Source organism: Myotis myotis, unplaced genomic scaffold (assembly GCF_014108235.1).
Source record: "Myotis myotis isolate mMyoMyo1 unplaced genomic scaffold, mMyoMyo1.p scaffold_m19_p_9, whole genome shotgun sequence".
NCBI lineage: Eukaryota > Metazoa > Chordata > Mammalia > Chiroptera > Vespertilionidae > Myotis > Myotis myotis.
In genome coordinates this window covers 91,516,871-91,532,958 of record NW_023416401.1, presented here as the reverse complement: position 1 = coordinate 91,532,958, position 16,088 = coordinate 91,516,871, and the positions used below count along the sequence as shown (strand labels likewise).

Genomic DNA, 16,088 nt, shown 5'->3' with positions numbered 1-16,088 from the left:
TCCTTTCTGCTCCTGGCAAGGAGAGCCCAGAACCTGCCCAGCGGGTTTGGCCAAGTTGCGTCTTGCTGCCTGTGCAGCTTCACACATTGCTGCCTCCATCTCGGGCAGGAAGGTCCGCGGAGGTCAACACGGGCCGGCGAGGGGCCATGTGAGTACCCGGGGCCCGGGACCCTACAGCTCCAGCAGCTGGAGGCAGGGGAGGGGCTGGGGTCACTGTGGGGTCACCCAAAGCACCCCAGCCCCTGTTTGCTGGGCAGGAGGTGGGCTGGCCAGGCTGGTAAGAGGGGTGCAGCCACCTGTTCTGAGGTGCCTCGTCTAGGGGGAAGGGGACCCAGTGAGCTTCCTGGCCAGGGGCAGGGTGCAGAGTCATGACTGGGAGTGAGGGTCTGGGGCACCGGGAATGGGCAGCTGGCCAGGCACCTCATCCTGGATCTGCCCCACAGCTGAGTCCTCATGGGCGGGGTGAAGCCCTGGGGGTGAGGAGGGGCACGGGGCTGTGGGACAGGGCTGCCCTGACCTTGGTGTCTCTGGGGAGGCCTCCTGGGGGCCATGGTCCTGCTCAGCCTCCCCCAGTGAGGCCTCAGGGGTGCAGCAGGTAGCCCATGCCCTGGAAGTCAGGTTGCAAGGCCCACAGTTACCTGAGCCAAGAAGCAACCTCAGCCCACCTGGGAGCGCCCTGTCCTGCTCCTCTGTGCACGTGTGCATGCGCCTGTGGGATGCACAACTATGTGTGCACACGTGCATCATGCACACTCATGTGCAGCTCTCCCTGGGCCAGGGCAGTGCTGGGTGCGTGGCGGGGGAGGTGGCTGAGGGGAGCACATGTGTGTGTGGCACTCGTGTTGGGATGTGCTCTAACATGTGTTAGGATGTTATTAGGATCCATGTGTATGGGTGTGGGCATCAGGCGTGCATGTGTGTCACGGGCCTGTGTGTCTGGTGACGTTAGAAACTTCCCTGGCAGTGACACATCTCTGAACGACCTTCCACCCTGAGCTGGCCCAGGGGTCATTAGGAGGCCCCGTTTCTGCCCTGGCTGTGTCCTTGTGAACCTCTCTTGCTCCTCTATAAACAGGGTTGGCGTGGCCACTCCATGGGCAAGCATGAGACCCAGTGAGCCACAGCATGGAGCACCTATAGGGTGCTGGCATGTGGGCGCTCCCAGACTGGCCCCTGACCACTGTGTTTGAGTCCTGACAGCTTGAGGTGGCAGAGACCCCCCCCCCCTCCAGGAGCAAGGGACAGAGCTCACTTCTGTCTGTGTGGAGAGGGACACTGAGGCTCAGCCAGGTGAGTGACTGCCCAGCCGCGCAGAGGCCCCCTCAGAGGGTGGACAAGGACTCAGGGCCGGAGCCTGTGGAGCGGGCCAATGAGCACCTCCTCAGATGGCCGCACGCCCCGAGCCTGGGCACGCAGTGGGTGCATAAATCCCCACGCTGCACGTGCAGTGGGCTCCGACGGCGTGCCTGGCCCCATGCAGGCCCAGCAGGAGGTCAGGGTCCGTCACTTGGGGACGGTACATCCAGTGACCTCTCCACACTCCTTCAGAGAAGCTTTGGGATCGTTTTTAGTGCCCTGCAAGCATGTAGAGCCCTGGCACCATGCTTGGCACAGTGGGCATGAGGAAGCAGCAGCTGCTGCTACTGCAGCATCATCATGGTTGTTTTGTGGGTAGGTGGACAGACAGACAGACCGATGGCAAAGGAGCAGCGTACGGGCCGGCCACAGTGCTCCGGCATCGAGGGCTGCTGAAGCAGGACTGCCCCGGGCAGGGAGGCAGCGAGGGGCGAGGAGCCGGGGCCGCTGGCCCAGGAGCAGGGCCAGAAACCACACGCCTGGGGCTTGGCCGCTCAACCTGACAGCCCAGTCCAGGCTGGGGCTACAGCGGGGCCTCAGTGCCTCCCTGCGTGGGGGCCACATGGCACCTGCCCTGGCACAGCCACCAAGACTCAGTGGCCTGAAGTGTCTCTACAGTCTGCACCATCACTACAGATTTCTGAATTGGGGCGGGGGGCGGTGTCCTCCTGCAAAGGGCCTTCGTGGCAATGGGACCTGAACTGGCCCAAGAGGAGGGGGGTCCTGTAAGCAGAAATGGCAGTGCCGGGGCCACACGTGAGGGAGGCACCATCGGAAGACTGCAGGCGGGGCGCAGGGTCTCCATTTGTAGTCAACTGAGCACTCAGCCTGCCAGGCACTGGACTGAGCATGTCTCAGCTGGACGGGCGTCCCCTGGACATATCTCAGCTGGACGGGCGTCCCCTGGACATATCTAACCTGGATGGGCGTCCCCTGGACATATACAACCTGGACGGGCATCCCCTGGACATATACAACATGGACGGGCGTCCCCTGGACATATACAACCTGGACGGGCGTCCCCTGGACATATACAACCTGGACAGGCATCCCCTGGACATATACAACCTGGACGGGCGTCCCCTGGACATATCTAACCTGGACGGGTGTCCCCTGGGCACGTGTTACTGGGAAGGAGCCTCACAGTCCCTGATACGAAGGGTAGTGTTACGCCCAGATGAGGAAACTGAGGCTCTGAGAGGTAAAACCACTAGCCCAAGTTTGCACAGAAGGTAAAGGTAGGACAGGGCCGCTACCAGGGCTGTAGGCTTATGGCTTGGGCCCCCATGTCTTTATCGATCTGGCCTGGCTGACTCAGCATGGCCGGCCCACCTGCCCTTCCCTCCCACCTGCCCTTCCAGGGGCTCAGCCCCAGCAGAAACCTTGCAGCCTGGGCATCCAGAGGTGGAGGGCTGGGGAGCCCTGGCCTGTCTGGGGCCCTAAGGAGCACAACTCAGGTCTTTGCTTCCAAGCCCCACCCCCGAGAGCAGCTCAGGCCAACCTCTCCTGCGCACAGGCCTCCAGAGTTCTCTGAACCCCCAGCCCCCACTGCCCTGGGCACTCCTGGCAGACACAGAGCCGCATGATAGGGAGGCCCGCTGACCTCCCAGCAGGAAGCTACAACCCAGGGCCATGCTACCCACAGTGCCCTTGGAGGCTGACTGTCCACTTCGCCTCAGACAATGCACTCGGTCACCTGCCCTCCTGGGAAAGTCACACTGTCCCCATGGCACTGCCGCACGGGCTGGGTGGCCCTGGGCTATGTGTGCAGACAGGAGACTCCAACTTTGCTGTCAGCGACCTGCACAGGCCTGCCCCAGGGCCCTTGTCCATGCTGTTCCCCTGCCCAGCATGCAGGGTGTCTCCTGCCGCCCTTTGGGGACCCTGAGAGCAGTAGCTGGGAGGGCTGGCAGGGCAGTTTGGGGCACAAAGAGGAGCCTGGCGGGGCAGGGGTGGCACCCAACAGAGGGCACCACAGTGACCTCTTCAGGATCAATGTTTGCCTCTTGCTTGGACCCAGAGCCCACACAGGCTTCTCCCGGCCCATGACACCAAGGGCTCCCTTGGGCGCCTCCTTTATGGGCGTTGGCCCAGCCCACAGCCCACGGCCCACGGCCACCACAGGTGTTGGAGGGAAGAGGCGCCTGTCAGGCAGGTCTGGGTGGAATTTCAGGCGCTGCGGCTCAGCCCCTCCCCGGCCCTCCTCACCCTCCTGCTAGAGACCTGAGCCCATGGAGGCCCCAGTTCAAAGTCTTACCTTCCAGGGTCCCCACCATGAGGTCAAGGTCAGCACAGTGAGCACAGTGGGACTACTAGGACATGTCCTTTGTCCCCATGGGGTGAGGGTGCAGCATCCATAGCCCTCAGAGAAAGTTCAAACCCTGGGTTCCGCCTCCACTGGGCAGTTGGGGAGGGTGACATGATCTTTTGGGGCCTCAGTTTCCCCATCTGGAGAGTGGACTGTTTACGGTGTGGTCAGGGTTGGACTGTCATGAAAGTGACGGTGTGTACAGCGCTCAGGAAACGGGCCGATACCATTTATACCCCTTCTGCTCCAGCCCTGGCCTCCCCGGCCTCCGGAATTCAGCATCTTTGCTTCATCATCTGACACAGAGCCACCATGCGGGCACCCCCACTTCCCCGCAGCCCAGGCAGGTCTGGTAAACAAGTTTGGGGAGCCTGGCCTTCCTGCTGCTCCACCCTCCACCACACCCCCAGGCCCTGCACAGCCGGCTCCTTGGACACTGCAGGGCACAGGCTCTCACCTGTCCTCCAGCCGGGCTGTCTCCGGTACAGAAGCACAGCTTCCCACTGTTCTTTGACTCAGGCTCAAGGGCCTGGCTGAGAGCCAGACTCATGGTCTGTTACCCGGCGGCAGTCCTAGCCCTGTGCTTGCTGCCCCCGACTTCTCTTGGGGTCATAAGACCTGCTCCATTCAGGCCTTGTGACCCCATGGCACCTGCCACCCCCACTTCCGAGAGCCCAGAGCAGCAGGCTGGCTTTCCATTCTGCTCCCGTGTCACTCAATGACGGCAGTGGGGGCTGGGGCAGTCCTCTGGCCGGGGACATCTGGCAGTTGGCATTTGGGGTTTTCTAGTTTGGGGCTGTTTTGTAGGGTGCTGCTGCGAACTCAGACATCCTCAGGGCAACCTTTGAAATGCAAATGAGACCACGCCCCCTTCTGTGGCCAGCCGAGGGGGGATTCTGAGCAGAGGTTTCAAGGGCCTGCGCTGCACTGTGCAGAGTGTGTGCTGGGGCCCGGCAGAGGCAGGGAGCCAGGTGCAGTGGCCCGGGAGATGCAACGGAGTCCCATGGTGGCTTGGGCCCAGTGTGGGGTGGCAAGGAGGGAAAGATGAGATTCTGGGCATAAGTAGAAGTCCTGCCAACAGTTGCTACTGAGGGGTCAGTGCGGGCGGCCAGAGGGGAGGGCTCTGGGGGTACAGGAGCCTGGCTGTCTGTTCTCAGGGCCCAGGGGACCCCAGGGCTCCTCAGGCTGGGGACCAGGAGGGGCCACCTCACCGTGGCCTGGAGGCGAGACCCAGAGGGAAGAGGTCTCTGGCCTCGGGCAGGCAGGACAGGATCCTTCTGCTCTTTGTGAGACTCAGGGCCCCAGGGAGCTGGCCACAGACCCCACCCCTGCAGCGGGCATGCAGGGGGCTTGGCTCAGCCTCAGTAAATACAGACCTGGGGTCAAAATTAGCATCCACAACTACTCAGACTCAAGGTGGGCACAGAGAGCACTGGGCCTCAGCACCCTGACACGCACGCGCATGCACACACACACACACAGCATGCACACACGCGTACACACACATACACATGTGCGCGCATGTGCACACACATGCACAGTGCGTGTGCGCACACTACCACGCCAGGACAGAGCACACCAGACTGAGTGAGGGGGCCCCGTGCTGAGGTCTGAGCCTTGGCGGCCCTTGGCACCCCGTAGCCGGCAGTGTCCCCACCCCTCAGGGAAGGAGCTGCTGGAGAGAGTTCCCCAGAGGGGGCTGCATGTCACAGCCGGCTAATGGGCTCATGGAGCATGATGTGGGTGCTCTGAGCCACTGCAGGCCAGGCCCAGCCAAGGCTCCTGACCAGGGGCCCAGCCTCCCAGGCCTGGGGCCAATCTGCAGCCACAGAGGGAGGGGGAGATGGGGAGAGTAAGGGACATGCCTGCGGGAGGCCGGGATTAGGTGGTGGATATTGAATGGACAGGTCCCATCCCTCCTGTCCCCTCCAAGTTCCCCCAAAGTATGAAAGCTAAGAGCAGGACAGTGTAGAGGAGCCCACTGGGTCCTCAGTGTGGACATGACCCAGTGGGAGTGGGGGTGGTCCACAGACAGGACACTCCACCAACACCCACGGGGCCAGCACCTAGCCCCTCTCCAAGCAGTGGCCCATGACTGGACCCTACAGCCCATAGGCCCTTCCCAAGCCAAAGAGCCCCTCTCCCACTTCCTGCTCCACAGGCTGGAAACAGAGGGGCAGTAGGACCGAGGGGCACCCTGCACCTGAGCACAGAGGGGCCTGGCCAGGGCCCAGAGGGCCATGGAGAGCTTCATGGAGTCCCTAAACAGGCTGAAGGACATCCATGAGAAGGAGGTCCTGGGTGAGTGCCGCGGGGGCAGGGTGGGTGAGGTGGGGCTGGTCTCCACAGGTGGCTCTCACCTGGACCAGTGGCCTAAGAGCCGAGGCCAGGCCAGGGTGCCCCACACATCGCCTCCAAACCTAGGACCTTGCCTTCCAGGCCCAGAAGGAAGTAATGCCTCAGAGCCCAGAGCATCCACGTGGCCAGGTGCCCAGCCTCAGATCAGCACCCCAAGTGAGCCCTGCAGGGCTTCTCCCAACGGTCAGCCCAGGCCGAGTGGAAATAAAAAGCCAGGCCTGCTGCCAAGAGCCAGGAGCCTCCTTCGCTCAGGGCAGGGGTCTCGGCGTCCCCCGAAGCAAGGCCCCTCTCTAAGAACGGGAGCTCACGGGTCCGGAGGCCCGTCCAGGGCATTGATCTGAAACCCTCCGTTTCACTCCTGGACACCAGGCTGAGCTCTGCCCCGCCCACACACCTGTCCCTCCATTCCCCGGGCCCCTGGGCCCTGGCCAGACCCTCCTGAGACCAACCATCCCACAAGCACCCCCCCTCCCCCAGAGGTCCCCAAGGGCCTGGGTCACCTCCCCAGAGACTTAGAGAAGTAGGTCTGCTTGGGGCATGGAGGAGTCTGCCAGGGTCCCTCCCAAGAGCCCATTTTATTTCAATATTAGCTGCACCCAAATGTAATGCCCCTCCCAGGACCTGGCTAGGTGGTTTGTTACTCCCAGCTTCGAGGTCCCAACCAACCTCCAGACAGACACCAGAGTCAGAGCCCCCATGGGGAAGGGAGACGCTGGGCCCAGGGCAGCGATCCTGAGCAGTCCCGAGACTGAGTCAGTGAGGCGGTCCATCAGGGGTGCGGGTGTGGAGAGGAACAGGAGGTGCCCTGGGCTCTGCTGCAGGGGCTGCCTGCACAGCCGGCCTGACCCTCCACCCCTTCCTCCACCCTCCAGGCCTGCAGAACAAGCTTCTGGAACTGAACTCAGAGCGGTGCCGGTGAGTCAGACGGGCTGGCCCAGCGGGAACGGATGCGAAGGACAGCAGCTCACCAGTCACTCACTTCATCCTCCCAAATGCCAGGGAGCCCCCACCCCCACCTCCCCATGTACAAAGAGAAACAGGCTCCGCATGGGCAGGAGGGAGGGAGCCACTGGCCCATGTCATGCATCCAATAGCTGGTGAGCCAGGACTGCAAACAGGGACCCTCCACGGGGCTGGGCAAGCCACATCCACTCCAGGCGCCTGCAGTACCAACAATTATCAGTGGGAACACACGTCATGAGACATTGAGAACTGAGGGGAGGGGCTCCCCACGTCCAGATGGGGCTCAGTTCTGTAGCAAGAGAGAACTGCAGGTGGCAAGAGAGAAACCCCATCTCGTTGGTTCCCCCCCACAGGGATGCCCAAAGGGTAGAGGAGCTCTGTGCCAAGAACCACCAGCTCAGGGAGCAGCAGAAGGCTCTGAAAGACAATGTGCGGGTGCTGGAGAACAGGTGAGCCAGGTGCTGGGGGACAGGTGAGCCAGGTGCTGGGGTACAGGTGAGCCAGGCGCTGGAGAACAGGTGAGCCAGGTGCTGGGGGACAGGTGAGCCAGGTGCTGGGGTACAGGTGAGCCAGGCGCTGGAGAACAGGTGAGCCAGGTGCTGGGGGACAGGTGAGCCAGGTGCTGGAGAACAGGTGAGCCAGGTGCTGGAGAACAGGTGAGCCAGGTGCTGGAGAACAGGTGAGCCAGGTGCTGGGGGACAGGTGAGCCAGGTGCTGGAGAACAGGTGAGCCAGGTGCTGGGGCACAGGTGAGCCAGGTGCTGGGGCACAGGTGAGCCAGGTGCTGGGGCACAGGTGAGCCAGGTGCTGGGGCACAGGTGAGCCAGGTGCTGGAGAACAGGTGAGCCAGGTGCTGGGGCACAGGTGAGCCAGGTGCTGGAGAACAGGTGAGCCAGGTGCTGGGGCACAGGTGAGCCAGGTGCTGGAGAACAGGTGAGCCAGAACTCGGCCACCTGCTGGCCATTGTCCTGATTGGAGGGAGGGGGGAGGACAAGGGGTCTGTGGTTGCGTTTGGGAAGCTCTAGGGTTAAACTAAACCAGACAGCTTTCCCCCACCTTCCCTGCAGGACTTCTCAGAGCCTTAAGTAAACTGTATTTTCAAGGTTCCTTCCCAAACTTCGGGGATGGGGCAGGCTTCCACAGTTTGGGAAAGGCAGGGGCACATCCCTGGAGGGTCCCAGCTCTTCGATGGGCCTCAGTCTGCCTCTTCAGGGTGACCTCTTGCCTCCCCCACGCCACAGGCTGCGGGCCGGCCTGTGCGACCGCTGCACTGTCACCCAGGAGCTGGCCAGGAAGAAGCAGCAGGAGTTCGAGAGCTCCCTCCTCCAGAACCTGCAGCACCTCTTCATCCTCAGTGAGCTGCCTGCTGTCCCCTTCTGTGGGCCATGACCCCAGGGCCCGCTCAGCCTGACATGGCGCCACAGGGAAAGAGGGAAGGTGATCCTTCTGTCCGACGGTCACCCCACACCCCAATTTACAGACAAATGATACGAAGCCCCAGCTGGCCCTGGCACGTCCCTCATTCATCAGTCCCCTGCCCTCTCGGACTCAACTCCCCCTCCTGCGATGACGAGAGGCCCCTGAGGCCCCACGTGAGGAGAGCAGGCCCCCTTGACCTTGGGGGACATTCCGGGGACAAGGTCCCATCGCTTTCCTCAGCCTTAATGCTGGCGCAGTTTAGTCAGTCACATTCAACCGTCCCCTCAGGCAGCAAGCATGCAGGGGGCACCTGCGCATGCCCGGCCCCGGCCTGGGGGCAGGACCAGAAGGGAGACTTCCCGGGGCTGTGAGGGGCCCCAGGCCTTCGCTAATCAGTGTCTTTGCAGCCAATGAGATGACCCGACTGCAGGAGGAAAATGAGACCTTGAAGGAAGAGGTGGCCCGGCTTCGGGGCCTGGGGTGAGTGGGGAAGGCACCAGGGGCCTGAGCACCCTGATCCCTATACCCAGCTCCCAGCAGGCACCCGCCACGCGTCCATGGGGCACCAGGGGCAGAGCATGGGGGCACAGGACCCTGTGGGGGACCAGCCCAGTGCTGGGGTGGGTGTCCCATGGCCACTCACCATAGAGCCAACTCCCGACCTCAGAGCAACCAGCACAGGTGCCTTGTAAATGGACAGGAGCCCAGTGGACCCCTTAGAAACAGGGATGGTCCCCAGCACGCCAGCCGCTTTGCCACTCGGGCTCTGCACCTGGGGGCACATCTCGGGTGGTGTCAAGGGCCCTCTTTCTGGGTCACCTGGGTCCCCCTGCAGTGGTGGCTTGGCCCCCAGGAGGACACCCTGGCCTTTCTGATTGTGTCTGGGGGCACTGCCCTCCCTCTCCCCTCCCCTCGGGAGACAGACCCAAGCCCCAGTGCAGGGAGAGCTCCTCGGACCCCTCCTCACCCCCCCTGCTCATCTCCCCGGGCCCCTGGAAGGCCAGCACCGAGAAGCTGCCAGAAGGCCACGAGGAGGCCGAGGACCACCCCCTAGATGCCAGTCCACGGGGAGAAGGTGCTGTGAGGCTGGGGGCGGGGGGCGGGCATCCCAGGCCAGGGGGCCTCTGGGCAGGGGCTGAGCCATCTCCCAACCTGGCCTGTCCAATGCGTTTCCTCCCACAGAAAAGCTGGAGCACAGGATGTCTCCAGTGGCCAAAATCTCCCCGGGTGCCAACCTGCCTGAGCCACGGGCCTCAGACATGGTGAGGACAAGGGACCCCAAGCCACCTCTCCCAGCCCCAGCCACATGCCACGCGCTGTCCTCTGGGACAGACAGGGACCCCTGAGCTCCATTCAACATGGGTGGAGGCAAGGCTCAGAGCCGGTGGGTGACCTGTCCAAGGTCCCACAAAGAGCAAGGGCAGAGGGCACCAGCCAGCCCCACCCAGGCTGACCATGCCCACCCTGTGCAGAGCCCCCAGCATATCTCCAACCAGCTGCACGGGACCATTGCCGTGGTGCGGCCGGGGGCCTGGGCCTGCTCCGCTGACCGGGGCTCCACCAATGGGACGCCCTCTGCCCAGAGCAGCCCACCCAGCCCGCCTTACGAGCACAGCCTCTCCCTGGACAGGTGAGGTTCTGCCCACAGCCACCACCAGGAGTGGCCTCAGCTGAGCACCTGTCCCAATCTAGTCCCACCTTTGAGAGGGGGGCAGTGGCCAGGAGCCCCTCCATGGCACGGCAGGAGCTCATGCCCTCCCAAGGCTTTGCTTTCCTGGATACTCCCCCCATCACGAAGTCCCCACGGGGACCCTCCTGAACAGCCAGGATGGGTGGGGGGCTGCGGGGAGAGATGGAGCCAGCACTCCAGTAAGGGCAGGTACCTGATGCCCAGAAGGGGAGAGACCACAGAGCCCCAGGCTCCAGGTCATGTGGCTTGGCCTCCAGAGCGGGGGAGGGGGAGGGGCTAGGAACCCACCCTCTCCCCTACCCTCCCCCTGACCTGGCCGGCTCTCCGCACCTCTCCGGGCCTCCCTTGGGACATGGGGTTGAGCCCCTGTCATTGGGCTTCTTCCCACCCCAGCTTCCTGCGGGCCTCTCAGGCCTCCGCCAGGCCCCACAAGTCCCTGAAGCACGCCCTCCAGACTGACCGCCTCTGCCTCCTGAATCGCCCTCTGTCCCTGCACCTTCGGAGCCCCCAAAGCAGCCCCCGGGCCCCCGTCGCAGCCCCTGGCGGTCCCCAGCTCCAGATCCTGAAGGCCAGAGAGGCAGAGGCCTGGGAGGTGCCCTCAGGGCTACTGGGCCCACCGGGCACCCGGGTGGACATGCGGGATCCTCGGCTGGAGGGAGCACTGAGCCTGCTCCTGGCCCAGCAGCTACAGGCACGAAGACAGGCTGGCGGTGCCAGGATGAGAGGGCCTCCCAGGCCAGGGGAGACACCGCCCTCCCCTCCAATCTGTTCCGACTCTGAGGGGTCAGAGGGCGAGGTGGCCGGGGCAGCCCTGCCCAGGAGGCAGCACCAGCAGCCCACAGGCCCAGGCAGCCCCAGGGGACAGGAGGCCACAGCCACAGAGGACCTTGTTCCAGACAAGCCCCTGGACCTCTCTGAGTGGGGGCGGGGCCGGGATGGCCCCAAGCCCGTGGGCCGGCCAAGGAGGTTCAGCCCCAAAACTGCCCACACTCCCAGCCCTGAGCCGCCCCAGGGAGCCAAGCCACTTGCCCAGTCTGGACCTTGGGGGCGAAGCAATGGCACCAAGGGGGCCAGAGCACCAGGGCCAGAAGCGGCCCCCCCGCCCAAGGTGAGGCCCAGCCCTGGTCTTGCCTCATGTGCCCACACCCAGGCCAGCAGCTGGGCCCAGTGAGAAAGCCTGTTCCTGACGCTCACGCGCAGGGCAGGCTGACCCTCCAGCTGAGCCCAGCCAGGGTCCCAAAGGCTGTACCCAAGGCTGGGTTGGGGGGCAAGACAGTCTCCCCAAATGAATTCAAGCCACCTACGTGCTTCCCCTCAGGACTCCCCACATCCTCTCCCAGAGCCCCAGCCTAGCCTGCCATCTCCAGGCAGGACAGGAGATGAGTCCAGAGAGAGGCCAAAACCGTCCCCCCACCCACAGAGTCCTGATGCCAATGGCCTCCCAGGTAAGGGTGAGTGTTGGGGTCATGAGAGCCCAGCAAATGTGGCCCCAGGAGGGGAGGGATGTGCAGTGGTCTGCACCAGCTGAGTGTGGGCCTGACAGGCCAAACCCTAGGGTCCCCACAGGCAGACCTAGAAGGGAGGTGGGGGTCAGGGCAGGTGTGTCTCTGACCACAGGCCGTGAAGGAAAGGGCCCCAGCAATTAGAGTCTGGGGGCAGGGTGTGGGTTTCCCATTACAGTGGTCAAGCCAGGGGACACCCTAGCTGGTGGGGTCACTGTGCAGGCGCTGGACCCTAGGGCAGGTCACAGCACCCCTCTGTGCCTCAGTTTCCTCATCTGCAGAGTTGTTGCCACTCATCCTGGTCTGGCAGGCTAGAACAAGCCCTGCTTCCACCAGACTCCCGGGCCACCAGCCTGGCCTGACCCACGCCCTGCACCCCGCAGAGCTCAGCAAGGCCCAGGCACAGCGACCGCTGTCAGACAAGCTGGATGAGCCAGACGCCTCGGACAGTGAGGTGGGTCCCAGGCTCAGGTGGGGCCCCAATCTAGGGCTTCCCAGGCTCAGGGGAGGGTCCTGGCCCTGACCATACTCCCTCACCCCGCAGGTGGGCCTGAGCCCGGAGGCGGGGGCCACATCCAGCACCCCGGGGGAGGGGCCCAGGTGCTTCTGCACCAAGGAGCCCGGGCAGGGCCTGCAGCAGAAGAGGAAGTGGGTCCAGTCCTCTGACCTGTGGGACAAAGGTATGGGCCCGGACAGTGGGGGGTGGGGAGTCCCGCAGCCCCAATACCCCCACCCCACCTTGGGGAATGGCATCCTCCAATTGACTGGAACCCAGACCCTGAAACCAGTCCTTGGAGCTCTCCCAGAGCAGGACCCTTAAGAGGAGGAGGCAGGGGTCGGGCCTGGGTGATTCCTGGTCCACTTCCTCCTCACAGCAGCCCCAGCCAGTCCTTTCAACCTGGAGGGGTGGACTCCTGGACCCCTTTGGCCACCTTGATGCATGGGGTGTGTTTGTTCCACTGGGGAAGTGGGGGCTGCTCAAATGTGTGGTGCCTGTGGGCCCGGCTCCTCCTAACAGGGCAGCAGGAGCAGAGGCCCCAGCCCGAGGGTACCAGGACACCCCCACTTCCTGCTCTGGCCACAAAGGCAGCTTTGGCCAGGTGCCAGAGAGACTGAATGCATAAGCTAATAATGGATGCCGCCCTGGTGTTTGTCCAAACAGGTCTGCCACTAGGCAGGCCCGGCTTGGCTGCCACAATGCGCCATTGTTGCTGGGAAGGTGCCTGAGAGCCGTGTTTGCTCGGGCGAGCCGTGGAGGAGGCCAGCACACCTGCCTGATTTCCAGGCACTTCCTGCTGGGCATGATTTTGCCCAGTCCTGGTAGGCACAGTCCATAGGGGCGCACAGGTGTCTGCCCCACCCTGCACTTGGAGCTGAGCTGCCCAACCCTGGTCCTCCCACCTGGACCAGTGCAGGGGCTCCCCGTCAGGCACCGACACCTCACAATGGCCACACTGGTGGTCAGTGAGAACAGGGCCTTTGCCCAGCTTGTGGCCCACACCACTATGTGCCAGGCAGAGTGCCACACGGCTCAGCACCAGCAGCAGCGCCCCTGTAGCTTATGCCCATGGAGGGTGTCAGCAGTGTCCAGTCGTCACTGCCTCTGGGCCTCATGACCCTGCCCAGTGATGGACCTCACTGCCTCACAGGTGGGGAAACTGAGGCACCGAGAGGTGAGGGAACTCACCCAAGGTCACAAAACTGGTACACGGGGTCAGGATTCCAACCTGGTTCTGACCCAGGTCTGAATCTTGTCCCACATCAGAGACAAGCCTGGGGCATATGGCAGGTGCCCCCTGCGAGGGTCCCAAGGATCTGACACCCTCCCCTGTGGCCCCGGCCGAAGGCAGGCCCATGGAGGCACCCAGCCAGCGTCTCGGGATTCTGAGAGCCTTTCCCCCTCAGGGCAGGTTATCCAAAATGTGCCGGGCCCTCTCTCTGCAAAGCAGTGAGGTGGGGGGCCAGGGCTGGGCCGGCCTCAGGGCTGCACGCCTGGGGAGAGGGTCCACGCTTCCATCAAATTCCGATTGAGCCGCTGCGGCTCCGGGTCTGCCGCTGTCAGCACAAGTCACCTCTGCCAGGTGGGCTCTGAGTTCCCTGCCAGAGACTGCCCTCGAGGCCCTGGGGAGAGCCCGGTGTCAGCTCAAGGGAGGACCCACGAGGCCACCGCCGGGTGTCCCAGCCTAACCTCAGTCCACTTCCCACAGCCTCCAAGAAGCTGTCCTGAAGGAGAAGGACCCCCAGGGGAGCCCCTGACGCCAGCTGAAAGGCCCAGGAGCCCAAGACCCCAAGGATGACGGCCCCTCACCCAGCAACAGCATCTGGGAGGAGTCCTATTGCGCTCTGCCCGCCGAGGCCAGGACAGCCCACACCACCAGCCCAGCCCAGCTCAGGGGGAAGGAGATTGAATCCTGGCCACGTCCAGAGGGGCTGGGAAGGCCGAGAGGGAGTCTATAGCTGGTTTTCGGAACCTTTCTTCTCTACCCATCTTGATGACTGGCTGGACCTGTCATCCCACCTTCTTCCCAGCACCTCCTCCCTTGCGGGGAACAGGAGTTGAGAAGCACAGGAGGCAAAATCAGGCCCTAGCCCAGCCCCACCCCTGCAGCACAGAGACAGCCCTTACCTGGCAGCGCCTCTTCCCCCCCCCTCCCCCGCCCCCCATCCCTCCCCTCTACTCCACTGGCATCCCAGACTCCAAGGGCCCTGCACTCTTGGGCACCCCTTCCCTGAGGGGCAACGGAGCTGCAAGCATCGGTCTCCAGCGCCCCCTCGTGGAATCCTGCATACAGACGCTGGGCATTGAGGGCCTAGCAGGGCAGGGCTCAGGGAGGCTGAAAGGCAGTGGCTTGAGGCCTTTGCAGATAGGGTCCTCAGGGTGCTGGGAGAATAAAGGTGCAAAGAAGGATGGCCTATGTGGCTATCAGGGTCAGGGTCAGGGTCAGGGTCAGCCCTCTGCATGACCCAGTATTCCACCCTCAGCATCAGGCTATTCTGCCCCCCCAGGCCGTTGTCTCTTTAAGAGGGTGTATCTCAGAGGCCTCCAGGAAAGGAGCTTACACGGTTCCTGGGCCCACCCAGGCCCACTGGATCAGGATTTAAGAAGCTCCAAGTGACTTCTGGCTGGTGTAGCTCAGTGGATAGAGCATCGGCCTGCGGACTGAAGGATTCTGGGTTCAATTCCAGTCAAGGGCACATGCCTGGGTTGCAGGCTCCGTCCCCAGTGTGGGGCATGCGGGAGGCAGCCTATGGATGTGTCTCTCTCACATCATATCGATGTTTTTCTCTCTGTGTGTGTGTCTCCCCCTCCCTTCCACTCTCTAAAAATCAATGGAAAAAATATCCTCTGGTGAAGATTAACAAAAACAAAAAAATACAAACCAACAAAAAACCTCCATTCCCATCCGACTTGCAGGCCTGGGTGGTGAAGCCTCTTGGGCACTTTGGAAGGGCAGAGGGAAAGGAAAGGACAGGCTGGGCAGTGGGTGGGCCTGCCTGTGCTGGCAATGAGGCCACTAGGAGGGATATGCCAAGGTGAAAGGCGGGTAAGGGGCCTGCAGGGGAGCAGGCCATGCAGTGGGCCCTGATTGATGATGGTGATGACTCTCATGTCCCTCAAAACCAGAAACTTGCCAACGCATTTCCCTGGTGCAGGTCGATGCCCGCCTCCTCCCGAGACAGGAGCTGCAGAGGCAATGGGCAGCACACCCACATCATTCACTGGGCTGTATAACCAAACAGCAAATGCCCAGCTTCCAGCACGTGGCAGCCCAGCGCTGGTGACATCCTGACAATACCTGGAGTTGAGTCACACTCCCCACTCTATGGATAGGTGAGCCCACAGGGGGAAGCTGGGGCCGCAGAAGGCAGCACCTCGGCAGGAAGCCCTCAGCTCCGAAGTCAGGGGAACCCGGGTGCAGAACATTGAAGCCCAGGCCACTTTGCTGCTGAGGGAAGTGCAGGACTGTCCCAGCCTGCCTGTCACCCCAGACCCTTCTCCACTCAGACCCTCTGTCTCTTCTTCAGCCAACCAGGGAGGCCAGGTGGCACCACCGGCCATTCGGGGAGCCTTGGGGCTCCCAGGAGTGACAGAGAGGGCAGTTTGCAAACTGAAGGGCCTCCCACACGGCAGGGGGCACAGCTTCAGCCCCCCGCACCGGCACACACCCAAGAGGAAGTGCACTGGAGCCTAAAGGCGCAGGCTCGACGGAGACTGACCACAAACGCCGCAGCCCAGCAAGAGCCCAGCTTCCGAGGCGGGACTGGAACCGCAGCCCCGTCGCCGCGGCCGCCGCCACCACTCCACCCCGGGGCAGACCCCGCGAGAGCGCAGGCGAGCCGACCGCGGCGCCCGGGCCCTCAGGACGATCGGGCCCCCTCTAAGACCCGGGGGAGCCGCCCCGGCTCCGCGCTGACCAATGGGCGGGTGCGACAGCGATCATTTGCATGAGGGTGCGTCGTGGCCAATAGGCGGCGAGCGCGGGCGCGTGCGC

The 16,088-nt window shown here is 63.3% G+C and overlaps 1 protein-coding gene across 11 annotated transcripts; it reads left to right on the top strand.

Annotated features, from left to right (window-relative positions):
• The first annotated feature begins 50 nt into the window (after positions 1-50).
• Positions 51-14,037, top strand: RBBP8NL (RBBP8 N-terminal like). 11 transcript variants are annotated; one of them, XM_036323553.1, is made up of 15 exons: positions 51-148; positions 5,826-5,965; positions 6,104-6,178; positions 6,895-6,937; positions 7,339-7,434; positions 8,226-8,338; positions 8,811-8,883; positions 9,327-9,478; positions 9,586-9,665; positions 9,876-10,033; positions 10,487-11,201; positions 11,412-11,538; positions 11,979-12,049; positions 12,140-12,275; positions 13,803-13,971. In XM_036323553.1, exons 2-15 carry the CDS (start codon positions 5,905-5,907, stop codon positions 13,820-13,822), a joined length of 1,920 nt encoding a protein of 639 aa, XP_036179446.1. In that variant the 5' UTR covers positions 51-148; positions 5,826-5,904; the 3' UTR covers positions 13,823-13,971. The 11 variants fall into 11 exon arrangements, with proteins under 11 accessions (XP_036179446.1, XP_036179441.1, XP_036179445.1 ...); XM_036323548.1 differs by having other exon boundaries at positions 11,862-12,049; XM_036323552.1 differs by having other exon boundaries at positions 11,412-11,544.
• Positions 14,038-16,088: the final 2,051 nt, after the last annotated feature.

What these genes read in the sequence shown, in the direction of transcription:
- RBBP8NL (XM_036323548.1), top strand. Translation starts at nt 5,905, where the DNA reads ATGGAGAGCTTCATGGAGTCCCTAAACAGGCTGAAGGACATCCATGAG. An exon ending in GCAGCACCTCTTCATCCTCA is followed by an intron (nt 8,339 to 8,810) that starts GTGAGCTGCCTG and finishes GTGTCTTTGCAG; the next exon opens with CCAATGAGATGACCCGACTG. An exon ending in CAGACGCCTCGGACAGTGAG is followed by an intron (nt 12,050 to 12,139) that starts GTGGGTCCCAGG and finishes CTCACCCCGCAG; the next exon opens with GTGGGCCTGAGCCCGGAGGC.